The sequence below is a fragment of the Triplophysa rosa genome, linkage group LG23, assembly GCF_024868665.1.
Source record: "Triplophysa rosa linkage group LG23, Trosa_1v2, whole genome shotgun sequence".
Classification (NCBI taxonomy): Eukaryota; Metazoa; Chordata; class Actinopteri; order Cypriniformes; family Nemacheilidae; genus Triplophysa; species Triplophysa rosa.
The window spans coordinates 5760216-5780610 of NC_079912.1; the positions used below are offsets into that span (position 1 = coordinate 5760216).

Sequence of the window (20395 nt, forward strand, 5' to 3'; positions counted from 1 at the left end):
TTCTTCCTATATATATATATATATATATATGTGTGGTTAAGGAATAACATTAAAAGCATTTCATTTTATGTGAACATTTTTTTACTTTACGGTATTTTACTGTCGCCCCAGGTTCAAGATTTTTTTTTACAGTGTGTTGTTGTATGGTGTTGTTATTGTGATGTATTGTGATTGTAATCGTGGCAGCTTGGAGTCGAAGACAAATTTACATGGTAATGGACAATAAAGTACACCTCCACCTCTACAAACCCAAAATAAAAATAAATAAGAATACTCAAATTTTAGACTGATATGAGACTATCTGAAAGCATCTAAAACAAAGCTGATAATGGAGTTTAGTGGAGTCAGTGTTTCATTTGGTCTCTCAGGCTAAAAGAGCTTCTACGCAGTAAAATATCTTCTGGTTGTCATTCTGAACAAATGTATTAATTTGTGCTTTAAAATATTCTTAAAAAGCTACACTCTGAAACACAGGTGTCTGAAAAAAACCCATCATTTAACATCTGTGTTGGCTCCTTAAACAAACATTTCTGGCCCTAACAATTAAGACAAACAACTTGAATGAGATCACCATGGCAGCAGCCACCAACTCCAAACACAGACATGAGGTAAGAAACCAGCAAGAGCACAGCTAACAGACAAGTCAACATAGGGTAAATGACTTCATACACATGCTAAAAACATTTTACATTTCCTGAAGTCAATGTGAATGGTATGTGCTCATGCAAAACCAACATATACCAATAGAGGTGGTTGCAAATGTGTTCTCAATGGGGTCACCGTATGAAAGCAGACTTACACAGTACAGTAAAAGCAGATCAGATTAGTTTTGGTCCTGGGCTAAGAATTAAGGCTGAAGTATAGTTCGCTTTTTACGCGTACGTGAGGGACAGCGTACAGTGCGCATGACGCACATTTTGTCATCAGAATAGTACGCGCGTACTGTACGCACACTGCCAGAGTTTTGTTACCTCGCGTTCCTTACTAAGTACGCACAGGTCGCGCATTCCATTTCTTGCAGTAATTAATTTTACTACCAGGTGGCAACCGTGTCCTGGGAGCATTGATTCGAGATAGTAGAAGAAAACCTGACCCCTGTAGGCCCGGAGAGGTATTGCAATATGTCCTAATGCGCATGTGTCAAAACCCGTGTGTACGAGCATTAGTCGAAAGCAATAAACTTTGCAAGGCTGTGCATTCGGCTGTACGCATACGCTCATGTTTTTGTTGTGTTTATAAGGAGCTGACATGTGGCAGAGGTTTGCTTTAATCTTGGATGACAAGTTAAGAGTCCGTTTTGCATTGTAATTTACTCAGTCATTCCATATTTTCGAAAGCCACTCTAACAATAAGGAGACACTTACATGCCCATGTTCCGTGATTCCCCTTGACTCAAGTTTTCTTCGGGTCCGACAACCTTAAAGCTGCGGAACACATCCTTGTTTTCCACCCAGAATTTCTGTATGTGCTTCTCATGGTAAACCTCCTGAAGAACACAAAACGAAGAAAAGGTTCATGAACAGCCTGAAATTCAAAAGGTCAAATGTTTATCATTGCTTTCTCGGCCAGACACTCACACTGTTATGAACAAAGACATCCAGTTTATCTTTGGGATAATCGAGTGTGAGGAGCCTCTGGAGGAACTCTGGCAGGAATGGAGTCGGCTGTTCAATATATACACCAACAGTCACTCGTGGAAACTCCTGTTTACATAAAGAGAAAAGTCGTCAAACGTTAATGGAGAGCACTTTATCATGCGATGAAGAAATTCACATGTTTTACTAGGTGGACCAAAACCCTAGATTATATATGTTGTATGCTTTAAATTTAAATATAATGTTTTACAAATAAACATGTTTAATCTCATTTAACATGGTGGAAAACAAACAAATAAATACATCAGTATTGGCAATAACCATGGTATTCAAAACTTGATTATAAATATAGTGTTATTGATATAATATTGTGAATAATTGAGCATTGTTTTAAAAATTTGATATGAGAGTCACAAACTCTCTCTTTGTCCTACACTGCCTCATATTTTGAGTTTGATTCATTGTCTAAAACAAGCAAAAACATAAAATAAACACAAATAAAGTGTATAGTTCTGATAAGCTTTTATTTATCTTTGACATATACACTTTAACAACTAAACTCCATATTTTCATCTTTTTCTTCATTTTTAAAATTAAATAATTTAAAGCATTGCTCACTGATAGGTAAACAAACAGTATATTGCAAACAACTTGTTGGCCATAGTTTACCCAGAGCTCTGCTGGAGGTCTTAGAGAAAGTCGAGGTTTCTTTCCCATGACATTGAGCTTAAGGATACATGGACCGGTCACTACTTTTGTGGTTCTTGACCAGTCTTCACAGCTCACTAGATGAAACGGGGCCTAACTGGCACCATGTAATTTTCCCGTTCCGACCCTGGCTCTGTGTTTCTGAAGGGAGTGTCCAAGAATCGAGCCAGAGGTCTGCAAATTGTTACTAACAGAGGACCAGGGACTAAACAGGAGACACAGAGGATTTTGAAGAGTCTAGACCGGGACAGTTTCCTTTAACTGGGCCCTTTTGACCTAAGCATAGACAGTGTGAGAATCTGAACTCTCGTCCATTCTTCAACAAACAACCCAAAACCACAAAGCAGATGAAGGTTGTATGACCCGGCCACTCCTTCACCCCGACTAACAATAAACTTGGCTGAACCTCGATCCATCAAAAAGTCAAGATGTCGTAATGAATTAGCTGCTGGCAAAAAAAAAAAACCCTGTCACATTTTAAGACATTGTTGACATCTTTAGGAAGACTCATTGTTGGGTCTTTTTCTAAGAAGAAATGTCTGAGAAGCAAGAGATAAGCAAAGTTATTGATTTGGGTTCCATTTAGCACAACACTGTGTTTTGTAATTAGAATAAAAATGTCAAAGTGAAGAGAAATTCTCCACCAGCCTCTTGAAAATGTTGCTGGGCTAAAAATAAATTCTGCTCTTTTCCATGTGGTAGGAATTGGTGGTCATTATTCCCAGTCATTATTTGATGGTGAAGAACTTAAACAAACCCCTGGCCCTTAGTTTTACATTTTGAAACGTAACTCATCACCCATCATTTTTGCTTTAAACATGAATTATGTGGATTCTCTTAGTATTAGTTTACGATTTACCAGCGTGACAAAAAGATTCACCCCATTTCTAAGGATCAGAATATCAGACACTTGGAGTGGGCTGTTTTGACATGGACCCCCCAGAACCCCCTTAGCAATGAACTTGCTAGTACCCAGGGTTGATTTTCTGGCAGCCTTAGCTGAATCCTGTCACAAATTTTCAGGACAACCACTATAAGTTACCCTGTGGATAAAACTCCATACTACACTACCCGCTAAAGACAGGTCTGGTTGACAGCAACACCCCAGTAAGTGAAACTGTCTAAAAACCAAAAGCCATTTCCTGCACCACAGCAGAGCACAACTTCCTCTTCCTCAAGTGGCTCCTCATGGGCATTTATACAGCTTTAATGAAAGCCTGGGGAGACGTAGGGCAAGATGCTTGCTATTGTTGGATAAAACATTCATGAGTCTCAAGCTTGACTTCTCCTGGATTATCACAAAGTGAAACCCGAAACAGAACAACCAGTTCTTACATATAGAGTCATCTATTATTAGTAGGTCTGGATGAGTTTTAGGATTCTGAGAGGGAAAAGAAATGATAAATCCCACTTTGGAGGTCACTGGATGACTTACTTTAAGCTGGGACAAATCCACCATGTCGTGGTCACAGATAGTACAGCCTCGCTCATAGTTCCACGCGTTGGGGATGTAGTTGGCCAAGTAATTCAAGTATATCTGGAATAAAAAGGAGAGTTAAACACAGTGTTCCTGTAGTTGAACTGGTACCACGTGGCACTGTAGGAACATCAAGGTCATGGGTTCAAGTCTCATGTCCTAATAGCTTGAATGCACTATAAACGTGAACTTAAGAAATGTACTTTTTGGTCAAAAAAGAGGTGGTTAAAGTGATTTATGTTTCAGCAAGGATGGGAAATGTCTATCCTTTCTCTGGGCCAGCCCATGGTAGTTTTGGTTGGAACGTTAAACCAAAAATGATTCCTGCTATCAAATTGTCATGAAATGCACTTCAACTGAACTGTTATTATTGGTGGACTGTGAATTTAGATTTATGGCAGAACACACATCAAACAATATATGACAGTGATTGTAAATTCTCGATGGAAATTTATAGGACAGCATCACATAGATGGAAACTTCACATCTGATGGTCGTTTCATATTGAAATGCTTGTCTGTGTTTAACTAAAATTTGAATGTTGAAACAAATTTTCTCAATAGCATAAACAGCTTAAGCCTAAACTTTACAGAAAGCCCTAAATATTTATCTTTAGTCGTTGTTGATTTGTGCGATAAAGGTGTCTATGCTTTCCAAAGCTCAACCCTCTGCTCAGCCCAAGGGACACAAATGCTATTTACATTGACAAATATTTGCTTTCTACAAGTAGCTACACAGAACCCACTTTAATAAGTTTCATATGTATATTTGTAACCCAACATGGCTGTGGTCAGAGGGAGGACAACAAGGCACATTGCTGGGGTGGGGGCCCACTAACGTCCTTATGTATGTTATAGTATGTAATAGGTTTGTTCCAGCCCTAAACTACACTCACCTAAAGGATTATTAGGAACACCTGTTCAATTTCTCATTAATGCAATTATCTAATCAACCAATCACATGGCAGTTGCTTCAATGCATTTAGGGGTGTGGTCCTGGTCAAGACAATCTCCTGAACTCCAAACTGAATGTCAGAATGGGAAAGAAAGGTGATTTAAGCAATTTTGAGCGTGGCATGGTTGTTGGTGCCAGACGGGCCGGTCTGAGTATTTCACAATCTGCTCAGTTACTGGGATTTTCACGCACAACCATTTCTAGGGTTTACAAAGAATGGTGTGAAAAGGGAAAAACATCCAGTATGCGGCAGTCCTGTGGGCGAAAATGCCTTGTTGATGCTAGAGGTCAGAGGAGAATGGGCCGACTGATTCAAGCTGATAGAAGAGCAACTTTGACTGAAATAACCACTCGTTACAACCGAGGTATGCAGCAAAGCATTTGTGAAGCCACAACACGCACAACCTTGAGGCAGATGGGCTACAACAGCAGAAGACCCCACCGGGTACCACTCATCTCCACTACAAATAGGAAAAAGAGGCTACAATTTGCACGAGCTCACCAAAATTGGACAGTTGAAGACTGGAAAAATGTTGCCTGGTCTGATGAGTCTCGATTTCTGTTGAGACATTCAAATGGTAGAGTCAGAATTTGGCGTAAACAGAATGAGAACATGGATCCATCATGCCTTGTTACCACTGTGCAGGCTGGTGGTGGTGGTGTAATGGTGTGGGGGATGTTTTCTTGGCACACTTTAGGCCCCTTAGTGCCAATTGGGCATCGTTTAAATGCCACGGCCTACCTGAGCATTGTTTCTGACCATGTCCATCCCTTTATGACCACCATGTACCCATCCTCTAATGGCTACTTCCAGCAGGATAATGCACCATGTCACAAAGCTCGAATCATTTCAAATTGGTTTCTTGAACATGACAATGAGTTCACTGTACTAGAATGGCCCCCACAGTCACCAGATCTCAACCCGATAGAACATCTTTGGGATGTGGTGGAACGGGAGCTTCGTGCCCTGGATGTGCATCCCACAAATCTCCATCAACTGCAAGATGCTATCCTATCAATATGGGCCAACATTTATAAAGAATGCTTTCAGCACCTTGTTGAATCAATGCCACGTAGAATTAAGGCAGTTCTGAAGGCGAAAGGGGGTCAAACACCGTATTAGTATGGTGTTCCTAATAATCCTTTAGGTGAGTGTATATTCATAGAAAAAGCTAATGTAGCAAGATAATATAATACGTGGAATCTGATAGACTGCCAACATTTATGAGTTTCATTTTTATATTTTTACTGTCCATTTTGTATATTGCTATATAAGTTTAACTCATGTATATTTCAGTTTTTAATTATTTTCAGTTAATAACATTAGTGCCTGAACTTAAATTTATGTCACTTTGTTGCTTTAAGTTTTGCAAATAATATTCAAGCCAAATTTTGTTTCAATTAACAGAAATGTTTTAATAGTTTTAACTTTGATAAACCTGCTTCTATCCAAAACAACCTCATATAGCAATTAGTGCAGTCCTGCAAACCAAATGACAAGAGTAAACCAGTGTTGTACAAAAAGTTAAAGGGTAAATGTAGAAAATGAGACATATTAATAGACTGAATGTATATATGATAATACATATATGACCGAAAATGATACTAAACCCTTTATTACAATGTAATAGCAGGACTCAATGAACTCAATTAAATGTATAAACCAAACACTCTAACAAACTGCCCATTGGCTATACTTAGCTGAGAAAACGTCTTGGTTACGGATGTAACCTCAGTACCCTGATGGAGGGAACGAGACGTTGTGTCGAGCCGACAGATGGGGTTCATCCTTGAGAACCTATCGCTTCCGACTTCTTTAGAAAAGGCCAATGAAATTGGCGAATGAAATTTGCATGCCGGACTCCGCCCCCGGATATCCGGGTATAAAAGGGAGACGGCGTGCTGCATTCATTCACCTTTGTTCTGAGGCGCCTGAGAACCTCTCACGACTGCTGCAGCGGGCAGCACGTGTTGTGGCAAGAAGGACACAACGTCTCGTTCCCTCCATCAGGGAACTGAGGTTACATCCGTAACCAAGACGTTCCCTTTCTGTCGGTCTCTCGATGTTGTGTCGAGCTGACAGATTGGGTTCCTATGGAAAATGCCACAATGCTGTGCCCTGTCACAATCTCTAGCGAAGCGACGGTAACTGGCCTGGGCGTGTCAGCCGTGAGCGCTACCGCGAAATTGTAACCTACCAGTGGGTAGGTAGGGGGTCACAGAGCTTTTCTTGAAAGGTGGGAAGGCCCCTGCCTTCGGCCCTCACAGGCGGCGGCCTTGTTTCTCTAACAGCGAGAAGCCGCCCGGTACCGTAAGGCCACTGGGTAAGCACTACTTCCTCAAATGGAGGATGCGCTACAGAGACCACTTCCTACCATAGGGAGGAGTTTAGTGGAGATACCAACATGGTCTCGCTGTTAGGGGAGAACTCATGAGAGGAATGTGCGGACTGAAGGAGTTAACCGCAAGGTGGAGGTCCACCTAGGGAAGGTCATGGGTTACCAAGGTGGGAACCAATCATGAGGATACATCAGACGGAACCGCCCTGCTGGGGGGTTACAACGTCCGGTAGCATTACACTGCGTTCCAAATTATTATGCAAATTGGATTTACGTGTCGTAAACATTTAATTTTATATTGTTCAATTAAACTTATGGATGGTATTGTGTCTCAGTGCTCTTTGGATCACTGAAATCAAACTCAGACACCTGTGATAAGTAGTTTGCCAGGTGAGCCCAATTAAAGGAAAACTACTTAAGAAGGACGTTCCACATTATTAAGCAGGCCACAGGTTTCAAGCAATATGGGAAAGAAAAAGGATCTGTCTGCTGCCGAAAAGCGTCAAATAGTGCAATGTCTTGGACAAGGTATGAAAACATTAGATATTTCACGAAAACTTAAGCGAGATCATCGTACTGTGAAGAGATTTGTGGCTGATTCAGAGCACAGAAGGGTTCGTGCAGATAAAGGAAGAATGAGGAAGGTTTCTTCCAGACAAATTCATCGGATTAAGAGAGCAGCTGCAAAAATGCCATTGCAAAGCAGCAAACAGGTATTTGAAGCTGCTGGTGCCTCGGGAGTCCCGAAAACCTCAAGGTGTAGGATCCTCCAGATGCTTGCAGTTGTGCATAAACCTACTATTCGGCCACCCCTAACCAATGCTCACAAGCAGAAACGGTTGCAGTGGGCCCACACATACATGAACACTAATTTTCAAACAGTCTTGTTTACTGATGAGTGCCGTGCAACCCTGGATGGTCCAGATGGATGGAGTAGTGGATGGTTGGTGGATGGCCACCATGTCCCAACAACGCTGCGACGTCAGCAAGGAGGTGGCGGAGTCATGTTTTGGGCTGGAATCATTGGGAGACAGCTGGTGGGCCCCTTTAGGGTCCCTGAAGGTGTGAAAATGAACTCTGCAAGGTATGTAGAGTTTCTGACTGAGCACTTTCTTCCATGGTACAAAAAGAAGAACCATGCCTTCCGTAGCAAAATCATCTTCATGCATGACAATGCACCATCTCATGCTGCAAAGAATACCTCTGTGTCATTGGCTGCTATGGGCATAAAAGGAGAGAAACTCATGGTGTGGCCACCATCCTCCCCTGACCTCAACCTTATTGAGAACCTTTGGAGCATCCTCAAGCGAAAGATCTATGATGGTGGGAGGCAGTTAGCATCAAAACAGCAGCTCTGGGAGGCTATTCTGACATCCTGCAAAGAAATTCAATCAGAAACTATCCAAAAACTCACAAGTTCAATGGATGCAAGAATTGTGAAGGTGATATCAAAGAAGGGGTCCTATGTTAACATGTAACTTGCCCTGTTAGGATGTTTTTGATTGAAATAGCTTTTGATTTCAGTAAATATGACCTCCTAATGCTGCAAATTCAACAAATGACCATTTTCAGTTTTTTACAACCTATGAAATGTTTTCAAACTCTGTTGTGCATAATAATTTGGAACAGTGCATTTTGAGTTTTTCATTTTTTAAATAAATACTGTTGTCAGTGGGAGGTTTGTTCAATAAAATTCCAAATGTACCCTAACTGTTGATTACTTGAAAATTATACTGACTGTCATTTGCATCGACAAATTAGGAAAACCAGAGAAAGATATCATTTGCATAATAATTTGGAACCCAGTGTAGGTCCAGTTAGAGTTATGTTGTGGATAACTCAGTTGGTACCCGGCCTAAGGGGCAGGGCTACTCTGCCCAGCCCGCCCGCAGGAGGTGCTTGCTTAGTGATGGATGGAGTGCTTGTTCTTCACCCAGTGGGGAAAGAAAGGAGGCTAAATTAGTACGCTGACCCACCTAGAAGAAGGGGGGAAGGTACTGTCATAGGCGTACACCATACCGGCCGCCGGTCTTACCTGATGCCCTGCAAGACTCGAGCTGATACAGGTTTTACATGGAGGCTGTAGGACCTCGCGAAGGTGTTGGGTGTAGCCCAACCTGCAGCTCTGCAGATGTCTGCCAGAGAGGCGCCTCGAGCCAGTGCCCACGAGGAGGCTATACTCTGTGTGGAGTGAGCTCTCACTGCCAGTGGGCACGGGCGATCTTAGGACAGGTATGCCGTAGTGACGGTGTCCATGATCCAGTGCGCCAATCTCTGTTTGAGACAGCCCTCCCCTTCTGCTGATCTCCAAAACAGACAAAGAGCTGCTCAGAGCTCCTGCGGCCCTGCGTGTGGTCCAAATAGAGGCGCAATGCGCGTACTGGACACAACACGAATGGGGTTGGGTCTTCCTCCCCGGTGGGGAGCGCCTGTAAGTTCACCACCTGGTGTCTAGGGGGAGTGGTGGGAACTTTGGGCACGTAGCCGGGCCGGGGTCTCAGGATAGTGTGAGAATCATCGGGCCCGAGTTCTAGGCAATCTGTGGACACGGAGAATGCTTGTAGGTCCGCTACCCTCTTGAGTGCCATCCGGAGAGCCGTCTTCATCGTGAGGTGAGAAAGAGCGGCATCTCCGAGGGGCTCCAGGTCGCAAGAGGGTACGGAGCACGGGTGAGGCAGTAGCCTTCCCGCGCCCCTTAGGAACCAAATGATCAGGTTGTGCTGTCCTAGAGACTTACCAGCAACTGGGTCGTGATGAGCAGCAATGGCGGCTACATACACATTCAGTGTGGAAGGGGAGAGATTACTCTCGAGTCTCTGGAAGGACAGCACGTTCCCGATCGAGCAACTCCGCGGGTCTTCTCTTCGAGAAGAGCACCAGGATGAGAAGAGGCACCACTTGTAGGTGTATAGTCACCTCGTGGCCAGGGCCCTAGCTCAGGATCTCCTCGTCCCGTCCAGGGGCCAGACATGGAGGTTCCAGAGGTCTGGCCTGGGGTGCCATAACATGCCCTTCCCCTGGGAAAGCAGGTCCTTCGACAGGTGAATCGGCCAGGGGGGAGCTGTCGTCAAGAGCATTAGCTCCGAGAACCAAGTCCGGTTGGGCCAGTATGGCGCAACTAGTACACTTAATGCTCCTCTTCCCTGACCTTGCACAGGGTCTGTGCAATGAGGCTCACTGGGGGGAAGGCGTACTTCCGCTTGTCCCACGGCCAGTTGTGCGCTAGAGCATCCGTGCCGAGGGGGGCCTCGGACGGGAAGTACCCTAGCGGGCAATGGGTGGTGTCCGGGAGGCGAAGAGGTATACCTGAGCCCGCTCGAACTGTACCCAATGAGCTGGACTGCGCGGGGGTGGAGTCGCCACTCTCCGCAAGGAGTCAACTGATGAGAGAGCGCATTGGCTGTCTGGTTCAGGTCGCCTGGGATATGTGTGGCTCGCAGGGATCTGATCACCTGCGGACTCCACAGGAGGAGGCGTCGGGCGAGTTGTGCTAGCTGCCGTGAGCGAACGCCACCCTGGCGGTTGATATACGCTACGGCAGTTGTGCTGTCCGACCGGACCAGCACGTGCTTATCCTGCACGAGAGGTTGTAGCTTCAGTGCAGGTAGCACATCCAACAACTCTAGGCAATTGATATGCCCGCGCAGGCGGGGGCCCGTCCATCGCCACGACACCACGTGCCCGTTGCACACGGCACCCTAACCCTGCAGGGAGGCGCCTGTCGTCACTACGACGCGCCTCGTGATCTGCCCGAGAGGGACCCCCGTCCATAGAAAGGTCATTGAAGACCAAGGGGTTAGGGTGCGTCGGCAGAGAGGTGTAATCACCATCCGCCTGCTGCCGGTGTGCCACGCTCTCCAGGGAACTCGACTCTGTAGCCAGTGTTGGAGCGGTCTCATGTGCATCAACTCGAGGGGTATCACCCCCGCCGAGGATGCCATCCCAGGAGCCTCTGAAATTGTTTCAGGGGGACCGCTGACTGCTTGAAATGTTCCAGGCATTTCAACACTGACTGAGCGCACTCTGTAGTCAGTTGCGCTGTAATGGAGACAGAGTTGAGTTCCATACCAAGAAAGAGGATGCTCTGCACAGGGGAGAGCTTGCTCTTTTCCCGGTTGACCTGTAGTCCCAATCGATCTAGGTGCCGGAGCACTAGGTCCCTGTGTGTACATAACAGATCTCGCGAGTGTGTCAAGATGAGCCAGTCGTTGAGATAGTTTAGTACCCGCACACCTCTCTCCCTGAGGGGAGTGAGGGCGGCTTCCACGATCTTCGTGAAGACTCGTGGGGACAGGGACAGACCTAAAGGGAGGACTCTGTACTGATATGCCCGACCCTCGAAAGTGAACCGTAGGAACGGGCGATGATGAGGGAGAATCGAGACATGAAAGTAAGCATCCTTCAGATCGATTGCCATGAACCAATCTTGACATCTGATAGATGTCAGGATGCGCTTCTGCGTGAGCATCCTGAACGGCAGCTTGTGTAGGTGCCTGTTCAGGGTACGCAGATCTAGCAGCCCCCCCCCTTTTTGGGGACGATGAAGTACGGGCTGTAAAACCCGTTGAACATCTCGGCTAGAGGGATGAGCATGATCGCTTCCTCTCCAGAGGGGTGGCAACCTCGGCTCGAAGCACGGGAGCATCCTTGCCTCTGACTGAGGTTTGAGAGGATGCCCTCAATCTTGGGCGGGCGTCTGGGGAGTTGGATCGCGTAGCCGAGACGGATCGTATCCCGTAGTCACCGTGACGGTTTGGGAAGCTCTTGTCAGGCTCCCAGGGACCGAGACAGGGAGGCTAGGGGTACGTTCTGCTTCATCGACCTCCCGGGGGGTGGTTCGATGGCTGGCAGTGCGGATCCCTCGCCGTGGGGGGACCCCCGTTTTACCTGCCTGGCGATGATGTAGCACAACGCACCATCGATTGAGAGTGCTTAGGCTGCTGATTATCCTCGACATTGGGTCTCACCGTGACGCAATGTCGAGTTGCCGAACACCGTCGTGTAGAGGGTGAGAGCGGCTGTGATAAACACCAAGAGACAGAGAAAACTCTTAGAAGTGGGTTGTTGGGACGGGGCAGGAACCGTCCCGGATCAACCAACCAGCGATGGAATGGCTGGGGTCGGGCCCGAAGGTATTCTCGATCTCCCTGGGGTCTTCCCATGTGGGCCACTTCAGCTTCCGCTGCGGCTGCTGACGGGGTGGTGGTCTCCTCTTCGATGTCTTCTTCCGGGGGGCCGCCTGAGTGGGGGGCACCGGAGCCGGAGGGCGTTGAAGAGGACCAGGGCTGCTGGGAAGCAGACGATGCACGGGATCTTGACGGCCAGAGGGCGGCCGAGTCGCGGTGGGGGAGGATATGCTTGATATCCTCTGTCTGCTCCTTTACTGTCGAGAACTGCGGCTCGACAGTATCACCAAACAGCCCCCGCGGACTTTCTCGGCATTACTCATCTGTGCAAGGTTCAGCCAGAAGTGTCTCTCCTGGAACACAAGTGTGGACATCGCCCGACCAAGGGCTCGCGCCGTCACCGACCTCGCTCTACGGGCGACCAAGGTGACAGCATAAGTGCTGCATTAGCGCTGGGTCGGTCTTACCCTCGTGGAGCTCTCTCAACGCCTTGGCCTGATGGACCTGCAGGATGGCCATAGCGTGGAGAGAGGGGACAGCTTGGCCCGCAGCAGAGTAAGCTCTTGACACCTAAGATGCCGAAAAAACCTGCATGCTTTGGACGGGAGTCTAGGTCGAGCCCCTGGGGGACATCGACGTATCCTCTAGCTGCCCCACCATCGAGGGAAGAAAGGGCGATGGAACTAGTTGACGTGCACGTGCCGAAAGGGGGCGTTCCAGGTCGTACTAAGTTCCGCAAAAACACGGCACTGGGGGCGAGTGCGGCTTGGAGTCGCTTTCAAACCCGAGGTACCATGTATCCAGCCGCGAGCGTTGGGAGAGGCAGTGCGGTGCACTGCAACTCAATGCCGGCGGCCCGGTAAAGCATGGCTGACATTTCGACGTACGCTTCTTCCTGGGCTCAACCCCCCGAGGGAGGGAGCTCCGAGGAATCGTCGGCGTCAGATGCCAGTAAGTCACCCTCCGATGCTGCAACGGACATCTCATCATCACGCACCGTTTCCGAATACGTGGTTGAGGAACAAGACGGTGGGACCGTCTCATGGGGAACGGTCAGATGAGCGAGACGAGGTGCGAACGGTCCGCGAGCCGGTGGCTGACGGATTAGCGCTCACAGTTATCCTCATATCACCCTCGCTGCTCACCGTAGCGGACGGCAGGGCCGTAGCCACTGCTGTCACGGAACGGGAAGCAGACGAGGTGGGAACACAGCCACCCGTGACACAACGTCTGAATCGTCAACCGCCCTCAGTGCGGGAAGGACGTATCCACAAGGGCTGCCCCAGCGTATTGGAAGCAGACCTCGTGTCCGTCCCCGTCCTCGATGAGTGTGTTACACCCACGAGAACAGCGGGACATGCCACGCTGGAGAAATTTGCTCTTTTAGAGAAAAAAACTCAAACACTTCTGGAACTGCCGAGACGCCCAGGGGAAGTCGCTGCAGGAAGGGACAGTCCGCTGCACCACGTCGTAAGATTCCAGCAGTAATCCGGCGTAGAGTTTGAAGTCTCGAAGTCGATCAGTGTGAAGGCTCCGAAGAAAAAACGGTGAATGAATGCAGCACGCCGTCTCCCTTTTATACCCAGATATCCGGGGGCGGAATCCGGCATGCAAATTTCTCGCCAATTTGATTGGCCTTTTCTAAAGAAGTCGGAAGCGATAGGTTCTCAAGGACGAACCCCATCTGTCGGCTCGACACAACGTCGAGAGACCGGCAGAAAGGGAACCAGCTTTGAGTTTCTTCTGTAAAAGAAGCCTTTACCCTTACTTCAATTGCACACAAGTTGTTGGATGCAGATTCTGGCAGAAGAGCCTTGCACACTCTTGACATGCTGCTTTCAATTACAGGAAGTTAGAAAGTATAACTAAGGAGGGGATCTTCAATTCAAACCAGCCTCAACCACAAATGGTATCCAGATGCAGTCTGACTAACACGTTCTGTGTTCAGCAATTTGAGATAGTGGTAGGTAATTTGAGATCTAATGTGGCAACAATGCTGACAAATCTTGAACACTCAGGTCTTGACCTCTGGCACTCTGATGTCAATTGGTTAAACACAGCAGACAGAAATAATGAGGTGTCCGGTCTTTATAAACCGAAAGCCACTAGCTTCTACCCATCAGCTACTATATCCTCAAGCCTTGTTATTTTTATTGGTCCTTGTATTAGTGTTTATGAGAACATCTGTATTCCCCAGGGTCTGATACAGATCTCACAGAAGATTTCCAGGGACTGCCACGGGGCTGTCTGGACCATAAAGCATGAGGGTGAGCTCTGGATGAATGATTATTCATTAGAAACAGCACAGATGGTTAAGAACCAGGAGAAGATGACTCAACACAGTGTCTGGGTTTGTTTAATGTTTCAGAGAAGGGTAGCAGGAAAATCTCATCTCACTCTGTGGTTGAGATTATGCTATCATCCAGACATGCAGTGAATGTTCAACTGTCATACTCAACAGCTGGACAGTGAGAATAGGGGAGTGATGCTCATATTGTTGCCAGAGAACTGTCTAGTAATCACTGACACCTATTCTGAAGACTTGCAGGATTTGCTGGATATCAGTGTCTTAAAGACTCTGTGAAATGTCTTGATGAGTGCAGTTTGTTTTACTGTGTTGACTCATTTTGTCATTTTTTAAAGAGCCAAGGAGCGTTATGTTATTTGCTAGTAATGTAGCATTTAGTACAATATGTGTGTATAATAAGTGGTGGTGAATGTGGGGTTATTGAAAGCAAAAAATGAATACATCTGCGAATGTAATATGTTGTTTTTCTGTTACAGGCTATTCATTTTGACACTAACAAAAATGGCAAATTTTATGAGTATACTGACATATGAACAGGCTCAAGGCTAATAGACTAAACTTGTACAGACTTAAAGGTCCAGTGTATGAAATTTAGTGGCATCTAGCGGTGAGGTTTCGAATTGCAACCAATGGCTCGCTCCACCGCTCGCCCCTCCCTTTCGAAGCACTACGGTGGCTGACACAGGACAAAGATTGCTTCTTTGCCGAAGGAGATAACGTTTTTACGAAACAGGCTCTGTAGAGCAGTTTGTACGTTTAGGTGGATTCCATGCAAGGGGATCCACAGTGTATGTAGATAGAAATAGCTCATTCTAAAGTAATAGAAATATAACACATTATTATGTAAGGTCTACTGTATATACACCTCTGAACACAAAGCTATGTATATTATATTGGATTTCTGTCAATAGATCCTCTTAAAAATTACACATTGTACCTTTAAAGCCACTTAATTAACCTTTAAAGTTTAACAAAGAAATTCCATTACCTGATCATGTTTGTGTCTGAAGAAATAAATTCATTTACCTTGGAGTTCATATTTCCATGTATTACGGTCGGCAGGCTGTTGTAGACTGTGTTCCTCACTCGCACTCGCTCCGTCCCAAACTTCAGAAGGACTTCATCTAAATGCAAAATAATGAAAAATGTGTCACATTTCAAGTGGTTGTAACACAATTGTGCAGTTGTTAGGCTGTTTTGGACAATTGTTAGGTGGTTGCTTACTGGCCTAAAAAGAGACCACCCTCAAGTTATAGTTATATTGCTGGATATGACTTGGGTATCCCCTTCCATGCAAGTCTACGGTTTTGTACTTTTAATCACCTGCTAGTCTGCTTCCTTAGACAAATACACAGCACTTTTCCTAAACAAACAGCATAATTATAATTTAGGCTTCTAACACAAACAACACTGGAAACATTACATGCCAAAATGTAATACTTAAGAGTTAAATGCCTATCCAATAAGAATAGTAATGACACTAATATACTTGAAGAACTAATCGGTCATATAGACGCATTTTAAAATGCATGGTTCACAGAATGAAAACTGTGTGTCCTACCAAAGTTGACCATTTCAGACACCATCTTCAACGAACTCACCCACTGCTCCATTTAAGTTTTGGAAAATCTCACACTTGTGGTCCAAAGTCAAATTAAGCCTTTCCTAAAATAAAGAAGAGAGCATGTTATAGTTGTGTAAAAATTAGGGCTGTCAACGTTAACGCGTTAACGCATGCGATTATTTTTTTCAAATTAACGTGTGAGAAAATATTTATCGCAATTAACGCAGCATCCGTTTGTTTTGACATCCTTTGTCTAGCGTTACATTATGTAATCACGCTCTTATTCGTGTACAGGCTTTTAAACCACTTAAGCGCGATTTGAAACAGTTGCTTTGACGCGTTCAATGAAGATAGACAGCTTCTAAACTGTGGGACGCGGCAAAACGCAACGAGAGGTCCAGTCTGGTGTGTACAGTAACGGCTGCGTCGGTGAATCTCTGTCAGACAGCGCATCCGTGTTAAGTTCTCTTTCGTGCTTGAATGGATAAAACCACACAACATTATGTCAGAAAGCCCGTTTTGTCTAGCATTTTCTTAAGCACAGACTTCAAGGTGTAAAATAAAATCTTAAATGAATGCAAAGAGTTGTGAAAATGGGAGTGCGGTGACGGTCAGATCTGCGTACTAAGACAGCTCTTAAAGGGGCCACGTTCTTAAACGTGCTGCTGTGACTCCTGTCACTAATGTTAATCAAAGAACAAAATAAAAGAAGAAATCAATGTGATTTTATAGCTTTAATGAGAATTCTTCTGCATTTAATTTATAATTTAGCATTAAAGACTGTAAAGTGTCCTTCAATTTCCTACATGAGCTCTCAATTATACTGTTGAATGGCTATAATTAATGTTAAAATAATCAATTTAATAGAGACATCAGTTGCAATACTAATATCAAAATGTTAGCTTTCATAAAATGATGCTGTTAAATAAATATGTTGTTTCTACATCAATTTGAAGATTAAATGTGAAATTATTAAAATGTAAAAGTAATAAATAAATAAAATTGTTGTGTGCGATTAATCGTGATTAATCACAGAAAAAATGTGTGATTAATCCGATTATTTTTTTTAATCGATTGACAGCACTAGTAAAAATGTAACCATATGATCTCTGAGCAAGATTTGGTTGTATATTTGTCAGCAGTTTTCTAGCATTTGAGCGCTGTGATGCATTTTGAAGCAGTTTATGAAGACATGGTCAAGTTATGAGCAAGTTTATATGTTCTCAGAGAGTGGCAGACTTTGTTCACTAACCCTTTGAAGTGGGTCCACATAAATCTTTGAGTAGAATAGCTGATCGTCATCGTTGTCGTGAAGGTTCCACTGGTTCACAATCTTGTGTATGTATGGAGCATAGCCAATAAAGCCTGTGAAAAAACATCACAACTGGGTTTTATGATCCATTTATTGTAAAAGTAAGCTTAGGATGTAAATAGGTGTGTGAAGGGTTGACATTATTGGATGCCTAGATATGAAGGTTCTCATTCCAAATTTCTCGATAATAAAAGTTTCAATCTCTGTCCCAATTACAGTGTGATTCCTCAAACCCTCAAAATACTGGGAAATCGGGCAGAAACCAAGAAGTTGAGTAACCTCAGACAGGAAAGACATTCTGCATTTACCCTAGAAATAGTATACAGTAGGGCCTCAGCTATGTGTTAGGGATTCTATAGTAACCCGGGAGCATATTTATCATCTTTTCCCTGACCAGACTTAGAAATTGTAGGGTTTGGCTTTCACATTTTTTTTTCACAAATGTTTTTTTTTCAGCCTATGTTCAATTTTCACCCTATGTCACCCTTTTTTACTCTTCAGAAGCATTCATACCCTCATGCAAAAACCAGGCATTTTAGACAAATACTACTGATGCTTTCAATGGCTGTAGTTGGAATTGCATAATTCTTATAAGGAAATGTAGACACTGAGGTTTTTCAATGAAGTTCCACCAAAAGCCAAAAAAGATAAACCATACAAAAACCATTCACGTGTCAATTAATTTAGTAAATTCATTTATCATCTTAATGTAAACGAAGTTGACTCAGATGTGGTGGCATGAATTTTGTTTTATTACACTGCAGTAAAGTAAAACCCTTGACATAATGCCCAGGTTCTGGCTGAATCCAGATGTAAGGGATTATGACATGTGGTTTTAATCTAGAATGCAGAAGGTATTTTCCCATTGAATGAAACACTGCTACCAACAACGATGTTGAATTTGGGCAACAAGGGATGATCTAAACGAGACAAGCTGTGTTACATGTGTAAACACCTGGATGAATTCACTACGAATGTATTAAACGTGCAGACAGCAAGCAAACTGCATAGCTTTTTTCATTCAACTAAATGAATAACAAGATGAATCAGGTAATGTTGCGAAAATGCCCACAAACTTTGGTCTGAATGCAAATCCCCATCCTAAATTTCGGTCATGAGTACCAGGTTGGGGATGATGCAACAGATTATAATATAAAGCTGAGGCCCAAATTCAGCCTTTTTAAAATGATCAAACTGGACTTCTAGGGGTTAGCAAATAAGACTGATGTGAAATACAGTGCTCCAAATCTCCCACGTCTTTCTGGTTTCCACAAGCTGGTGGATATGACATTCCTCATCTAACTGAAACAAAACAGTGGACACCGCAATCTACTGGGCAGCCTAAAGGACAAAACCCAACCATCAATTTGGATTGTGAACAGTATCGGATAGGAAATCCAAAACAAATAAACTTGTCCTGTTAATCACACAGACTCAACGCCCTGACATGACAATACACCAGACAAGTGACCACCACATTCAAAGCAGTAATTCACCAGATTAAAATAGCCTGTATCAAGACTACGGTGTTAAGACGAGCAATGACCACAGGGTTTCTGTATAAAGAAGGCGGATGTGACTGTTCTTCAACCGAGAGTTTGGCAAGACGGACGGACACACACATACTCTCACATGAATGCTCCATTCACCTGGGCTTTTGCATGAAAAGAGCACTATTCCAAAGGAAATTCCACAGGGTGACTGACCGCTGCTTGACGGTTTACAAAGAAAACATTTTCTCTATCTTAGAATGCAGATAATAAAATTGTACTGTTTTTCTATGCTCTCTATAATCCGCTTGAATTGTTCTAACCCCTACTAGACCAAACAAACCCACAGAAGAAGCATTCAAGGAAAGATGAGTTTGGATGATATGGCTCAAATGAGTGTCGGCCGTGACCTTGTGTGCAGAAAGTATGCCAGTCATTGTTGGCTTAAAGTCTTCAAGATGGCCTCTCAAATGAATAATGAAAAAATGAATAAATGAAACATTGATAAACTAAACAATAATGAAAATAAGAATAATTTGGACGAATATGCAGATGCAAACTTTTGCATTCACATAGCCTACTCATGCTGTGTTCATTACAACTCAGATTTATCCCACCTCTTACTAGGAACTAACACCTGGAATGGTGCTTGAAGTAGGAGATGTGAACTCATCTTCCTGAGGTCAGGGTTCATTGATATGAGGTATTTGACATCATGTCCAGGATGCTACGATTATCACGGAGCTATTTCCACATAAATCCACAGCACAAAATGCTGAAACAATGTATTTTCGGAAAGTTTAATGACTAAATTCAAACAATAAATACTGTTTTAGCACATTTTAATGTAGCTTCACCGTGTTTGTCTGGAATGCATTGAGGTGGGAAGTGGGACATTCAAACGTGGCTATTCCCAACGCAGACTTTGTCTCGAACGCTGCACGTCTTTATACCTCATTGTTGCTTTGTTTTCAATCATTTTAAATAAACATTTGGAAAGTACAAAATGCATATGTGACTAAAAGCACATCCAAACATGGCATTTCCCATTATATCCCACTTAGTATGCATGCCATTTACACACCTCCAGAGTTAAGAAAGCGTTTCCCACTGCGGACAGAAGGGTACTTCTCAGCCAGACGTGAATCTGGCCAGATAACACCCTCGGCAGCGAGCACCACCTTGTGATTCGACTGTTGGAACTTTTTAAGAATCTCTTGAGGTCCTCCAGCGAAGATGAGGTCATAACTGAGGGGAAAAGAAAAATAAATGCTGTTATCCTGTTCACTATAGCTATCAATTCATTATCTGATCAGCAGTTAGTCATATTTTCACCTTTAAGAAGTTCTAAAACAGTTATACAAACAATATTTGCTAATATGCCTCTAGTTTATTTAATCAGCTGTGTCTGTTTTCACTGAACCTCTGGAATGGAGTGAAGGGCACTTCACTGACGTTTAGGTTTTGCATTACAGACACCATTAATATGCCTGGTAATGGTAATGGTACTAACTATAAATGT

General features: G+C 44.3%; 1 protein-coding gene across 3 annotated transcripts in view; it reads right to left on the minus strand.

Annotated features, from left to right (window-relative positions):
• The window catches only part of plod2 (procollagen-lysine, 2-oxoglutarate 5-dioxygenase 2), a 48229-nt gene that overhangs the window by 8913 nt on the left and 18921 nt on the right, over positions 1–20395 (minus strand). For all 3 annotated transcript variants that reach the window (XM_057323108.1, XM_057323107.1, XM_057323109.1), the window contains exons 4-10: positions 19958–20121; positions 17324–17436; positions 16109–16172; positions 15534–15631; positions 3739–3840; positions 1578–1703; positions 1365–1486 (exon numbers count right to left, since the gene is read on the minus strand). In XM_057323108.1, the coding sequence (XP_057179091.1) occupies positions 1365–1486; positions 1578–1703; positions 3739–3840; positions 15534–15631; positions 16109–16172; positions 17324–17436; positions 19958–20121 (789 nt within the window). The remainder of the gene's footprint in view (positions 1–1364; positions 1487–1577; positions 1704–3738; positions 3841–15533; positions 15632–16108; positions 16173–17323; positions 17437–19957; positions 20122–20395) is intronic.